General features: G+C 39.0%; 1 protein-coding gene across 6 annotated transcripts in view; it reads left to right on the top strand.

The window, feature by feature from the left end:
• Positions 1-226: 226 nt before the first annotated feature.
• Positions 227-14,956, top strand: part of LOC127355472 (kin of IRRE-like protein 3) — a 413,394-nt gene continuing 398,664 nt past the window's right edge. For 5 of the 6 annotated variants that reach the window (XR_007881765.1, XR_007881766.1, XM_051386403.1 and 2 more), the window contains exon 1: positions 229-547. Coding sequence is in view for 4 of the 6 variants with exons in the window: in XM_051386403.1 (XP_051242363.1) it covers positions 499-547 (49 nt within the window). In the remaining 2 variants the exon portion in view is untranslated. Of the gene's footprint in view, positions 548-14,956 lie in introns of all 6 variants that reach the window. The other variant, XM_051386404.1, reaches the window with a different exon arrangement.

Here is a 14,956-nt window from a genome sequence, read left to right as displayed (position 1 = left end):
TATATTTTATTGTCCATTTGTACAAGGTGCTGAACATTATCTTAGTGCTCCATTAAATGATAAAGCACAGTAGATCATCTAGGAGATCTTTTGCCTCAGTCTAGACCGTTCTAAATGGCAGAAAGGCAGATGAGCAGGCGGAGAGAGGGAGGAGCCAGCATCTTAAGCACTTTCCTCACTGACGGTACTGTAGTGAGAGAGAGAGAGAGAGAGAGAGAGAGAGAGAGAGATGCAGTGAGGAGAGAGAAAGCAAGTGAGCAAGAGAGCACAGTCAGAGAGAGCAAGCATGGGAGCCTGAGTAGTAAAGCAAGCCTGATTCACGCAGAGTGAACGGCAAGGAGGAGAGCAGGGAGACACAGGGACAGTCAGTCAGAGGATAATTCCAGAGAAAGAAAAGAGAAAAATGAGTCAGACTGAGAGAACAGCAGCTGAGGGAGGAAGCTAGCTAGTGTCTCAACTCCACACATTCTTTGTATCCTAACTGTTAATTCTGCAACAATGATTTCCTGGCTGTTTGTTCTTTCTCTTTGCGGCTTTGCCAGCACGGGTAAGTGAATACAGCTTTTTGTCTTGTTATCTTTCTACTGTCATTGTCTGCAAGTTTGCATGCAGTTTGAAGCCACTCTCTATGCTGGAGCTCCGAGCAGCAACCCGTCCCTCTCCTGTGGGGCATGATGTAATATGAGCTAAGCTGCTAGAGAATTGGTCATCGTCATATGTTTTTTCAGATCAGGAGCCCCCCCCAAAAAAAAACAAAATGTGTCTGTGATTCTGTGAATGTCCATTTTTGAAAGTGATGTCTCAGTTTGTGCTTAGCAGCATGAGTGCTGAGCTGCTTCAAGTGGAGATTTTGCTGGGTAATGAAAGGGTGGGAAAGGTTTGGTTAATTTACCAACATGATGACTGCAGGAGAGGTAGGAATAGTACAATGCACCCAAGCTAAGATGCATTATCAGCTTCATTGTGACATGGGAAGTTGTCTCATGAAGTTTTGTGCTCAGCTGGTTTCAAGAATGCAATTGAAAATCTATTGTATATGTGTAATTGTTATACATGTATGTAATATTGAATGTATGGTGGACAAACTGTTCTTCCTTGATGTTTAAATCAGCTTGTTTTTATGCAGTGTTAGAACAGACTGTATGTGCATTAGTTTAGGTGAGAGTTGAAAAGTACTGGTTGGAAAAGCTTTAAAAGGCTATGGTCATATTGATTTTGGTTGTCCCCATCATGTCACTAGTGACTGACTACACTCTTGCCACAGCTCAAGTCCATTCACTGAATTGCTGCCATGTAGGCTTACACTGTAAAGATTAAAATTAAATATTTTGTGATTTGGTAGTTTTTTAGGAATCAGAAAAGAATGGAAATATCCTTGAGCATTAATTCACTATTTGTTTTGTCTGCTCTGAAAACTGACTAACTAAGAACTGAATCTAAACTGGACCTGATACCATGCCTGTGAACCTCAAATTGGTCCTGATGTGCCCCTAACATGTGTAGTGCTAGGGTTAGGTGTGTAAGAATGATTAGTTTCCATTCTGGTGAGCAGTTGGCACCTTGCATGGCAGCCAGTGCCATCAGTGCATGAATGTGTGTGAATGGGCTGAGTGTGGTGTAGTGCAGTGTACCACTGAGTGGTCGAAAGACTAGAAAGGCGCTATATAAGTACAGTCCATTTACCATTTAGCACCATGCTGTTCTTCCTATTCCTGTCTCCCTTTGGGATTCAATCTAATTCACCTGTTGTGACACCGAATCCAAATGTTATCACTGAACTTAATGTTGAGATTGAGTGTTCAAAGTCAACCATGTATGACTTGTGCGAGTCAGGTTGAATCTGCACACACTCACACACACAATAGGTTGTGGCAAACCACCACTTATTTGATTCTGACACTGGTAATAAAACCTTTAATATGGCTCTCAGTAGCTCTCTTTCAGGCACCATACATCAACTCTCAAGGGGATAGCAGCTTTATTGCCAGTTTTATGAGTGTATGAGTGCACTGGTGTCTGAGCAAACTGAGTTGACTCTCCTACCATCTTTTTTAAATGTAATTCTGAGAAGGAGCATTTGCCACAATTTTTATTTATTTTTTGTGATAAACAATACATCAAGTGAACAATGAAAGAACATCTATTTCATTAAGACACATTGCATCACATCACATCACAAGACAGTACAACTTAATGGTACAACAGTAGCAGGGGTTGTGACAGTAATGTAAGAGGTTACAGTGTGTAAATTGTGAATTAGTGAAGTGAATTATTATGTGTGCATATCCAGGAAGTGTAAGGAAGGAGAGGGGATAGAAAAAGACACGGAGGGGAGTGAAGACATAGAAAGCTACAGTGGCAAGAAAATGTATGTGAACCTTTTGGAATTTCACTGTTTTCTGAATAAATTTGACAAATATAATGGGTCCAAAAATAACAAAAATATTCAGTTTTTTCATGTCTTTATTGAACACACTCATTCAACATTCAAAATGGCAGTAGAAAAAGTAAGTGAACCCTTAGAATTAATAATTGGTTGAACTCCCCTTGGCAGCAATAACCTCAACCAGGCATTTCCTGTAGCTGTGGATCAGACCTGCACATCGTTGAGGAGGAATTTTAGCCCATTCCTCCTGGCAGAACTGCTTTAGGTCTGTCATATTCTTTGGACGTCTCATGTGTATGGCCCTCTTCAAGTCAATCCATAGCATCTCTATTGGGTTGAGGTCTGGGCTCTGACTTGGCCACTCCAAAAGGCGGATTTTGTTTTTCTGAAGCCATTCTGTTGTGGACTTGCTCCGGTGTTTTGGGTCGTTGTCCTGTTGCATCACCCACCTTCTACACAGTTTCAGCTGACGTACAGACATTCTCACGTTATCTTAATATCTTGTCTGATATGCTTGGGAATTCATGTTCCCCTCAATGATTCCAAGCTGGCCAGGCCCTGATGCAGTAAAGCAGGCCCAAATCATGATGTTTCCTCCACCATACTTTACGGTTGGGATGATGTTTTCATGATGATATGCCGTGCCCTTTCTAAGGCAGATGTAGTGCTGTGTGTTTTTTCCAAATAGTTCAATCTTTTCTTTTCTTTCATCAGTCCACAAAACATTTTGCCAATACCGCTGTGGAAAAAAAAAAAAAATCTTTACTTATTTTTAAATGTAATTTGAACGCACAATGTTGCGTCAGCTCAACAAGTCACAATTTTGAGCTGGCTCAACTAAAATATCTCTCTTGTGAGCACTTCCCTGAGTCTTACTGAAATGACTGGCTTTCAGTGCATCCAGTCTTGCATATTCACTCTGTAGCCCTACATTACACATCTGTATTTTAGATGCATAGGGCTTTATTTTGGCTATTTATACCTACAATTTCTGTTTTTCATTACATTTTCAATTTTTTTTTTTGATATTCAAAATAAACAGACTATTTAAAAATAGCTATTTATACTAGCTTCTGTTTTTTCTTACTGTTTAAAATATTGTTAAAATAACATAAACTAAGTATTTAGATTGAGAAAACATTTTAATGTATCTAACCCCTAAATGTGTTTTGAGTTTCCACCACAGACAATAACCTCAAATGTAGATGGGGTTGTTCAGAAGTAATCATTTCACTTTTCCAGCAGTTTGGAAACAACAGATAAAACCTTTCCTGGTTTCGAGAGTTGCAGCATTTATTAACTGACACACTGTAACCTTCGCTGTACATTTACTGTCACACTGACAACATGTATATACATTCCGACATACAGCCTGCTGCCTACAAACTGCAAACTTTTTTCTCTGATCAGCTGTTGAGCATCTCTCTCTCTCTCTCTCTCTCTCTCTCTCTCTCTCTCTCTCTCTTGCTCACCCACACACACGCTATGTAAAGTACACAATTTGTGTGTTTTCTGTGGTTGTTTATTACATCAAGTTAAGGAGATGAGATTTTTTTTTTAGCTCAGGCTGCAGGCAACAATGCGATGCCACCGATAAACGCGAGCCGCCTGCAAACGGCGTATTTACCACATGCTTTTATTTTGAAGCAACGTCAACAAGAGGTTCTGACATCCGGGACTTTTTTCACATGTGGATATCCATGGGTTAATGTTGACGGAAAGGTGAGTACCGAGAAATATAATATGTTGCCGTATTGGTAAATATTCTAGTGATAGGTTGTTGATTTGCATGCATCGTTTAACATGAACTATATGTATTCTATAGTCATTAGTTTGAGCTGTATAGCTGTTTAGCTGTCGTTGTCGCAAGTCTGTGAAGGGAGCGCCATATTGTCACACAGGTAACTTATTGGAGAGGGACTTGGCATATATTACGTTGTTTGATTGTATATCGTTCAGCATTAAAAATATGTACGGTGATGTCCATCCATTTGAGTGGCTCAACTGTTTTAGTCAAGCAAGGTTGGCCTTATTGTCACATTATGAAGTGCAGGCAGCCCGCGATTTTCTGAAGCAACAGCTAACAGCAACTAACGGCATCAGTGACGTTGCCCTTGTTTATAAAGATAGTGGGTCTCCAGTGTTCCTAATCTTGTTAATTGGTAACTTTAATGCTGTCATAGCTGAGCATTTTTAAATTAACTTCATCTTGTGTTTTTTTCACACGTGTTGGTCAATGTACGTCCACTCTTTCCAAACCCTTAATTTGTAGGCAATTTTCATTATCAACCAATAATAACATGAACATTTTTTTTTTTATATAGATTTCTCACCACCAGCATTTTCAGCAGCACTTGTAGGACTAAGTGTAGAGTCCCCAGTTGGGTGTGTTTTTTACTTGCTTGCTTTTTTGAAAAAAAGGAAAACACTTTAAAACACATTTGTGTGTGGTATGTATTGGAATTCTATAAACAGTGATTGCGATTTTGTTTAGATCCAAAAGATTTTAGATTTGTAGATGACATACTTGTCAAATACAGTAGAAAAACTGAATTCATTATTTCAACACAAGATATTTGAAATACTTTATCTCTTCATTTATTTTTCTTAATTAGCAAGCAAGAGATTGCAGTGTTTAGGGTTATCTGAAATTATCAGTTTTTTTTCACTGAAACTGGATTGTACCTTTTCACAATGAATTGGTGCTGTAAAATTTGTAAATTTGAAACCCCCAGAAAAACTGAGCTATTGAAACATTATAGGCTGCGGCATGTGCATAGTGGACAATTTTTGTCATGTCTTTATTGGGAATGTTATTGCTCTTTCAAAACTAGGACCAGCCTTAAATCACACATGTCAAGAAGTCATTCATCTCATGAAACAGTGAAAGCAAATGATGTCTTGTCTTTCAAATGTCCATGTTGCACTTCCAGCACCAACTCCACAGAAAGGGAGTACTTTGAGAATATTGGCCGTCATTTAAAAAAGCAAGAAACTGTCACATGTGTATTTGAAAACTGCCATTTCAAAACTAACATTTGCCTCTCATAGGAGCCAGAAAAACTCACTCTCTGGATGATTTCAAGGCAGAGCTTTTACACAGGTATGTGAATCCTGTAAATGAAGTGCCTAACTTAATTGAGGCAAATCTAGCCCACCTCTTTCTGAAACTACAAAGCATATTTAACGTGCCCAACAGGTGTATTGATGAGGTGGTGGAAGAGCTAAACTTTATTTCTGGCTCAGCTTCAGATCCTATCATTAAACAGATTTTACAGTCATGCTTAGAGAAGCATAATTGTCAGCTAGATGATTCAGTGATATGTGATTAGCAAACCTAATAAAGCTACCAACTCTTTTTCTTTTCTTCCTTTATTAAATGATTAAAGTGTTGTGGTCAGGATGCTCCTTTTCTCACAGTCTTTTTACCATCTACTGGTAGTGACATGAAATGGCAGATGTCACAGCCAACAACAAACAACCCCCAGATAATAGTAGACAAGGTATTAAATCTCATTATGATCAATTGCATTTGTAGTTTGATAATGGTCTACAAATTTGAAAGATTTTAGCAAGAGAAATAAACCACGATGCTGCTAATCAGAAAACTACTTGTATGATTTTCTTCTTCTTATGCAATACCTTTTCAGGGAATATTTCCTGTGCTGAAAGAATGCTGAATGCAATATACAACAGGGAGGTGCAGTTGCCTTATGGTGATGCTGATGTTCCTGGTAAGTTAATCAGGTTCTAGTAATCTTAAATAGCTAAGAAAAATTCAAAATGTATGCCAAACTTAAGTTTGGGCCTAAGATGTTTATAATATTCACATGTTGCTATGTCAGATCCAAGTGATGTATTTCTGTTACAGATGCCCAAACGTCTCATCCGAATGCAGCTGCCACACTTCGCCTCATACTTAAGGACCATGTGATTGACAAGCTGGAATTGCCGGGTGGAATTCCTGGGACAGTGGATGAGCTTCAGTCTATTGTACAACAGAAACATGGGTTGGAGCCGGGGAAGTTTACCTTGCATTACAAGGATGCTGATTTTGGAGGGGAGTTTTGTGAGCTTGTGCTAGCAGCAGTTAATGAAGCTTTCAACAAAGATGGAAGTGTACTCAGCTCTACTGCCATCCTTCCAGACGTCCTTGAGACATTAGCTGAAAGCATCTTTGAGTATGTTGCCTATCCTACAGCTGCACAGTTTGCCGATGTAGCAGAAGCATTGATTCGAAAACATCCTTGCCTGGAAGAAACAGGGTCATACAATGGATGTTAACAAAGACTCAAATTTAAAATGGGCATTTATAGAACCAAACTTAGAGAGCTTGGGTGCCCTGAGCTTGATGTGAATGCTCTAAAAAAGAAGCGAGCAAATGAAAAAAGTCTGCCAAGAATGTGAAGAAGCCATGGAAGGGTGAGGCGAACTACTTGCCACCTCATCCACAGGGAGAAACACAAGAAAGTTTGGAACGTGAAAGACTGGAGCTCCTAAGCGAAGTGAAGAAGAGGAATAATTCCCAGATCATCAATGAGAAAATGGAAAGGACATTGTCTATTCGCAGACAGGAAGTTGTCACCCTGTCCCCACCTGTCAGTGACTTGAAGGAACGTTGGCCTGCTCTTTTTCTTCCAGCACAGGTAAATGTTTTTTTTGTTGTTTTTTAATAAAAGTTGGCAGGAGTATGGTTTTAACTGAATGAAAGTTTAATTCTGACAACTCTTATCCTATGTTGCTTTGTTATGTGTGTCACACAGATCAATGAAGAATATAGAAGGATCACCACCGCTAATCTGGAGTCAACTTTCATGCAAAATCTGGATCAGTGCATACCAAGCCTAATGCCATTGGTGTTGTCAAGAGGAGGGTCTACAAAAAAGAAGCTCCAGAACATCATGGAACTCCTTAAGGTACATGATTCCATAGTAAGGATAAAAATAAAAAAAAAAGATCCTTTTTAGGAAGATTTCATTTATCCATGTTACCTTTTTTCTTCTGGGAATCTAACCCTGAGGTGCTACATGAAACCCTTAAATAATTAGAAAACTTTTAAAAAATTCTTTATCAGGACAACACAATTGAGACACGCCGAGAGAGGAAAAGGAGGAGGATCTTTTCAAATATATGGTAGGTAAAACTAAATCACTATTTTTTTTTGCATTTTGCATTTTGACTACAGTCATCAAGTTGATACAGTATTTTCTCCCAACCCTTAACATAAAAGCCTATGAGAGGGTTATGGATACCAGCTAAATGACAATGAAGACGGAAATGTTGTTCTGATATTTGTGCATCCAGGATGCTGAAGGTCAAATCGGAGATCTTGAGAGTCACGTGATGAAGATCCTAGTCACCAAAGGTGCCACAGCATCTGATCCAGCCAGTACAAGTATCATGATCGAAGGGACAGAAGTCATTGAGGGGTTGATGTACCAAGGGCTTGTGCCTTGCTGATGGGACTCATCTATGCCCTCAATCTGAGCTACCCAAGAGAGCTCAAGTACACTTTTGAGGCATTTCAAAAGGTGTTCCTAAAATTAGATGGTCAGAAGACCACCCCAAAAGTCACATTGCTTAAGCAGAAGCTGTCAGCAATCTTTGAACCTCGTTGCTGAACATCAAACATAGTTCTCACTTAGTTCTCACTTGTACCGTGATGAACTTGTGTGTGTTTAACATTTTCTCTTCACTGAAACTTTTCTCTTCAATGCTGGAGTTTGATTTAAAGTGATTTCAAGGTTTCCCATGTTTTGTAGCAATGTTGTTGCAATATAACCATCTTACAAATCATTTGAAATGGCCTGGGTCTGAGTCTGAGTTTATCAAAGACTTCAACATGCTGGAGTGTTAGCTCAAGAGTTAATTTTTAGCTCATTTCACATTGATAAAATAATCTCCAAAATTATTATTTTTATTTTATTATTAAATTGGTAAGTATACCTTGGTTTTTGCTGACCAAGACTGTAAAAAGAAGCTGTCTTGACATTTGTTTATTAAAATGTTGAATTGTGAAGTGTGTTTCTTCTTTTTTATTTCCCCTGACTTAAGTAAATCAAGGTATTAATACTAAAGAAGGTATGTTAACTATTTTTCATGGACATTTCTGAGTAGAAAACAAGAAAAAAAATTAAGTTAGAGCAACTTTATTTGAATGATGAGAACACTTAATATTTCAATGCATATTGAATTAATATTAAGTAGGTATTACTTAATTTAGCTATTGGATATAGAAGAAAAACATGTTTATTGTACTTAATTTAATGGTGTAACTAACACAGGCATTAAGTACAGCCAATGTGAAAATTCAAATTGTACCCACTGAATATCAAGTAGATTTAACTTAATATAGCTTTCAGTGTATTTAATGATTTATGTTGGGGTAATAGTGATATGCTAGTAACAGTTACTTAATAATACTGAAGTTGGGACAACTTAAAAAGATCCATGCAAATAATTAACATACCTTTTTGAGTAGACCCAGTACATTATTTTGTAGAGTGAACCCTCTGACTTTTCCAGTCAGAGGCACTACAGGCTGCCGACCAGACTGAGATGCAGTTGGTCAGGATGCTCTCTATAGTTCCTCTGTAGAAGGTGGTGAGAATGGGAGCGGGTAGGTGCACTCTCCTCATCCGGCGTAGAAAGTGCATACGCTGCTGGGCCCTCTTTACAAGGGTGCCAGTGTGGTTTGACCAGGTGAGAGAGTCCGTTATCTGCACACTCAGGAACCTGGTGCTGCTGACGATCTCCACTGCTGAGTCGTTGATGATGAGAGGAGGGTGGTTGCGCTGGTTCTTCCTGAAGTCCACAATGATCTCTTTTGTTTTTGAGACATTCAGGATCAGGTTGTTGGTTCCACACCAGTCTGCCAGATAGTGCCAGAAGTGGCATACGTGGCCTGGTACAAATTGGCCTGGTACGTATTGTGAGTGTGCCCTCAGCAGCAGATTGGCACATAGCAGGTAAAGCTTTGTACAAATAGCATTGTAAAAACACTATAATTACAATAAGGTGGCCTATAGAGCAACTCATATGGCAATACAATTATTTAATCATGCAGATTTTCTAGACGATAGGGAGGTCCCAATCAAGGTTTTTAGTCCCCCAATCCAATCCGAGTCATTTAATATTGAGTCCCGATCTGTTTCTTTTAGACAGTCCACACTTCAAGTACATTACAGTCATCAAAATCAATCCAGTGTATATGTGTGACAATGAAATAGCTCTGCATTGCACTAATAAACAAAATGCCTCATCAAAGTTCGTTAATGTTTTCTTTTCTTACATACTGAAGTATAAAATAACCCTCTGTAATCTCTGGTCTTGTCGCTGTCTGGAGGGAGTTTCTCTCTCCAGTGTTTGGTGCTTCAGAGCCGCCTTTACCTGAGTTACCGAATGTATGTATGAACTGTATTTTGAGTGTTTATTTCCGTTGTCTCTACATCTTTTTCTCAGATTATCTTGATTAATTACTCTTATTGGCTTTTTGTTGACAGGACTTTTGTTACAGTTTCAGTGGCTGTTGAGTGTGGCTGTGTCGGATCTCTGTTGCTTTCTCGTGCATCTCCTCACTCACACAGAAAGCTCAGAGTGGAGGAAAGAAACAGAGAGTTGAGATTGTGTAGGTGTGTGATACCTAGAAGTGATGCTTTATAGCTCCTTGCTCCCAGGTGAACCACACAAAAGGCTTTTTTGGATAAAAGCTTCAGCTAATCTGCAGTGCTTGGGAATACACAGGTGAGGAAAGGAAAGTCTTTTTATTGTCATACTCATAGTAGTGGTGGGCGATATGGGCAAAAAATAATATCTCGATATTTTTGGGGATTTTGGCGATAACGATAATCAGTCAATATCCTTTAAAATGTGATTGGAATTGTCTGAGTTAGGGCTTGTGTCCACCAAACGCGGTTTTAGCGCTGAGAGCGCCCAGCTGTGTTAAAAGTTGAACAGATTTCAACTTGAAGCGCTCTGAGCACTGCGCTAAAAAAACGTCTCCGCTGACATCTCTTTACCGCTGAAAGCGCTTAGCGCTCTGAACACTGAAGCTCATAGCATTTGTATCGGCACTAAATCATCTGAAGTCGTCTGAACACTAGTCGTGTGACTGAATCCTGCCATGCTGTAGAGAGCGTTGCTGCACCGTGTATTAAGTGGATGTGAGGAGTGTCCGTGTGCGTTTCAATATTTTTGGCGAAGTAATTTAAAAACTTGATAATGGAAATTTGCACATGGTCAAAACAACAATGACAATATTATCGCAAGCGATATATATCGCCCACCCCTTATTCACAGTATATATACACCATTTTACAAGATCAGCTAACCTCAGAGTTAGTAGGTTTTTCTAATTATGAAGGCACATTATGTATTTCCCAGTCCTCTGGGCTTTTGGAGATGTATTCCACAGGGGGCTGAGGGTTGAGTCCAAATCACACAGGCAAAGCATCCTCCTTGGAGAGGAACTTGGACAACCTTGAGTCCCATTAATATCCCCCACTCTCTGTGCCAGATCTACATGCTTAGCAAAACTTGTTATCATGTAGCATTCAAGGAGATTGCAGGAGTGAGCTCAGACCAACACATGCAGCACACAAATACACATAGAAATGATCATTTGAAAATTTCCTTGTGGATGGAATTTGTGTGATCCAAAAGAGGAAGAGAAAGGAAGGAGGCAAAGAATCCCTGCCACCATCTGACTCTCCGTCTGGAGATGGCAGCCCTGCTCCTATGTTCTTTCTGTCCTAGGCCGGTTTGGGCCCCAACAGTTCGAAACAGAACATGTGAGAGAGGAAGAGTGTGGCAAAGACAGAAGCCTACTGACTGACACTTGGAAATGGATGTCTCAGTTTTGGAATAAAGTTGAGGGTGAAAGTCACAGCAATGAGCTGGAGGAGGTTAGCATGTTTGTCTATCTTAACGGTGTAAAAGGCACTTTGTTGTTTTTTTAACTACTAAAAGCTTTATTACTCATGATTAATGTTGTGTAAGGACACTAATAATACACTCTAATCATGTTGAGCTGGTTGTAAATAATTGCATTGATGCATCTGTGGCTTCTCAGTTAATGAAGATGGAACATTGTTCTTTGATGCAGCCCCTCATTCTGACTTGTGAGAAAAAATGATCTTTAAATAAAGGTCTTGCCACAGTACAGCTTTAAGTCTTACCTTAAAGTGTCTTTAAATAGTCAAAACTATTAATGCAGAGAATATGTGATTTTCAAAAGAAAGAGCACAAGAACAGGGTACTGTAGGTCTTTATCTTAAGAATTGTCAAGTATACTTTTGGTTCTTCTTGCTGAATGAAGCAGGAGAAATGGAGCTTTAGGTTTATGGATTGTGTGCAAAGTAAAGTGAATGCTTTTGCTCCACTATTTGGAAGGCAGACAGCAAAGGAGAGAAATTACAAGTTGGTTTTGATGATTGAGGATATTAACAACCCATGTGATGCTAATCTTGCCGAAAAGTTTTCTTTCCTGTAATGTTTATTGAGGCTACGGCAACAATTGCATAACTCCAGTTCCAAATATGTATAGAAACACTTTTTTTTGTTGTTTTTAACTACCTTAACAAATCCCCAAAACAGCAGGGGTCACAACTTTACCAACACAATACAAAACAAATCCAAAAAGCTTGGAAGGCTGAGCTGTTTTCAACTAAGTAACTAACTGCTAGATTTTTTTAGGTTTTCAAATGCGTATTGCAACTACGGTAGCCGTTATGTACCAAGAAGCCTACCTGTCGAGGAGAAAGCAGGCAACTTCAGCGTCCCTTTGAAAGTCTTTCTCCTTCATTAGCTCTTTCCACCTGGGAAAAGCTACCCCGATGTTTACCCTCGTTTTTGAACAAGGTTGCCTTTTTAATTCCCTTTTTCGTTTTTTTGTTGACGAGGATTCCTCCTCCTGTGGCTCAGCATAAGTATGATCCTCCATTATTAACTGAAGTGCAGTGCAGACTTTCAAATGTGCCGGGGCAGTGACAAGTGCCTCTCACTGATCTCCTTCTCTGTTCTAGCTGGTTTCAGTCACGTGACGCTGGCTCTGAACGAAAATGCGTTGTGCATTAGCTAGACAGGTAGGCTCGTGCTTTATGTCCCTCTCGGCGATTATAGTTTTTCAAAATGGTGGAATGACATGGAAGCCTCCATGGACTTACGAGGATGAGTCAGATCATTTGCAGAGATAATTTTACACCAAAGAGGACACATTTATGAATGAAGACATTGATTTTAGCTAATAAAATACTTAAAACACTACACAATGTCCCTTTAAGTTTTTAATCAGTTAATCACAATACAAGTCATAATGGTGACCCAACTTAGGGAGTTCTGATTACTACTTGTAAGCAGTAAGCTAATTTATAGATGTTTAAATAAATAAGTGTAGTAAAATATGAATTCTTAATGAAGGCAAATGTTGTGTGTGTTCATCTGTGAAAAACAAAAAACAAATATGAATGCAGATATTGTAAAACTCCATGGTATTCAATCTCAGTGCTAAGTGGTTGATCAGTTGATTATATGATAAGCAATCGATGCTGAGTTTAGCTACCACGTGATCAATATGGCAGATTTGGTCACACACAATCTTGTATTGTAGCTAAACAGTACACTGAAATATGTTTCTGAAACGATTTTAAGGAAGAATTAGGCAATGCAGTGACAGAATCTTGCTTCGTATTTGATCAGCACTGCCTAGTTTGACAGTTTGAGTTTCGTGTGTTGCACAAGACTTGATGAGAGTGACCTGTTAATCAAAAGGTAGCCCTGCCCAAAAGCATATGCAACTTTATTCTCTATTTTACTCTAAATTGTACCATAATTAACTAAATGAACATCATAATGTATTGAAAAAGATATGAAACTAGCGACTGAAACCCTTAACTTATCAGGAAACTTTTTACTGAAATAAATGAATGAATTGTCAAGTCAGCTCATTCTCCATTAAAGTTAATGGGATCGGTGTGTTATTCCAGTTGGGGCGGCAGTAGCTCAGTGTGTAGGGACTTGGCTTGGGAACTGGAGGGTCACTGGTTCAAGTCCCACAGAGCACAAAATATTGAGTGTGTACTGGTAGCTGGAGGGGTGCCAGTTTCACCTCCTGTGCACTGCTGAGGTGCCCTTGAGCAAGGCAACCTAACCCCAAAATCTGCTTGTGGGGCACTGCCCCATCACTCCACCATCTCTCTCCCCTTTGCATGTCCACAAGTGCATGAAGTGTGCATTTTAGCCTGTGTGTGTATATATATATATATATAAAAAAAGAAAAGAGTGAAAAGAACCCCCTAGGGAGTCAATAAAGTATATCTTCTTCTTCTCGCCCTGCTGGAATTTACATAGAATCCAGGTTTTAAGACACTTCCGCATTGGCTTTACTTTTCAGACCCTGAAGCTCATCTACTCACCTTTTGAACACAGGGAAGTCATATAGACTTTCCCAGTGGAGCGTGATTGTGCTATGTTTTGTTGATAGTCAGTCTTCACATATCTAAAATTTGTTAAGAAGCCTTGTTTTCTTTACAGTTTTTACTCTTGTCAGGATAGAATAGACCTGAACCCACTATCAAAGACTGACAATTTCACTTAAGACTTAATACTGACTTCTGTTAAAGCTGCAGTAGGTAACTTTAATGAAAATAACTTTTCACCATATCCTGACAGTAGTACATGAGACAGATCATCTGTGAAAAAGTCTGGTTCCTCTGGCTCCTCCTACTGCCCCAAATGGCATTTGCAACTATCCACCGTACCTAAACAAAAATAACCAACCAATCAGTGCCAAGAAAGATAATTGATTGTTGAGTCTCATTCTCAGGTCGTCAAACACCAATGCTGGGAATCAAGCCACCAACCCAAAGTGTCTTTTCTAACTTTCTCAGCTCTGATTAGTTAGTTTTGGCCAGGTGCGGTGGATTCATACAAATGCCATTATGAACACTAGAAGGAGCCAGAGGATTTTTTTTCACAGATTATCTGTCTCATGTACTCCTGTCAGGATATAATGACAGTTTCAGCAAATACAATGACAAAACATTTTTTTCTAAAAGTTACCTATACCTAAAGTTTAAGTGCTGATTTAAAAAGCAATACCTGGTACTGTTTGACGAGTAGCTTTTGTTGGGTAATGTTAGCTAATGACACTCTGCCTCAATTGTGCTGGTACTGTTACACTATATTTTAGCATGAGATAACATTTTAATGGCTTTAAAGTAAAACAAGAGGTAAACACAGTTTACTGTCCTAATAATGATGTCTTACAAACACCTGACTCAAAAGAAGATAGTACAATGTGGCATTATAATGTAATTATATAATGTATACACAGGTTTTACATACCAACACTGAACAAGCTGCACAGTAAAATCCTTCTACCATCTAATACAATAATCATTCTGATAACTGTTTTTTAATAAAATACAGTATTGGTCCAGCCCTGCAACAAAGCCCATACTTCTATCAAGAGATTATTGAAAATCACTGCTAAGAGCAGAAATAAGGCTCCTTAATCTAAATCAGAAATACTGAATTGATCCCTGGGGCGAAATTTGTTCATTACAGCTGCTC

This window comes from Dicentrarchus labrax, unplaced genomic scaffold (assembly GCF_905237075.1).
Source record: "Dicentrarchus labrax unplaced genomic scaffold, dlabrax2021, whole genome shotgun sequence".
Lineage (NCBI taxonomy): Eukaryota > Metazoa > Chordata > Actinopteri > Moronidae > Dicentrarchus > Dicentrarchus labrax.
Note: the sequence above shows the minus strand (reverse complement) of the source record. Positions and strands in the feature narration are given on the sequence as shown.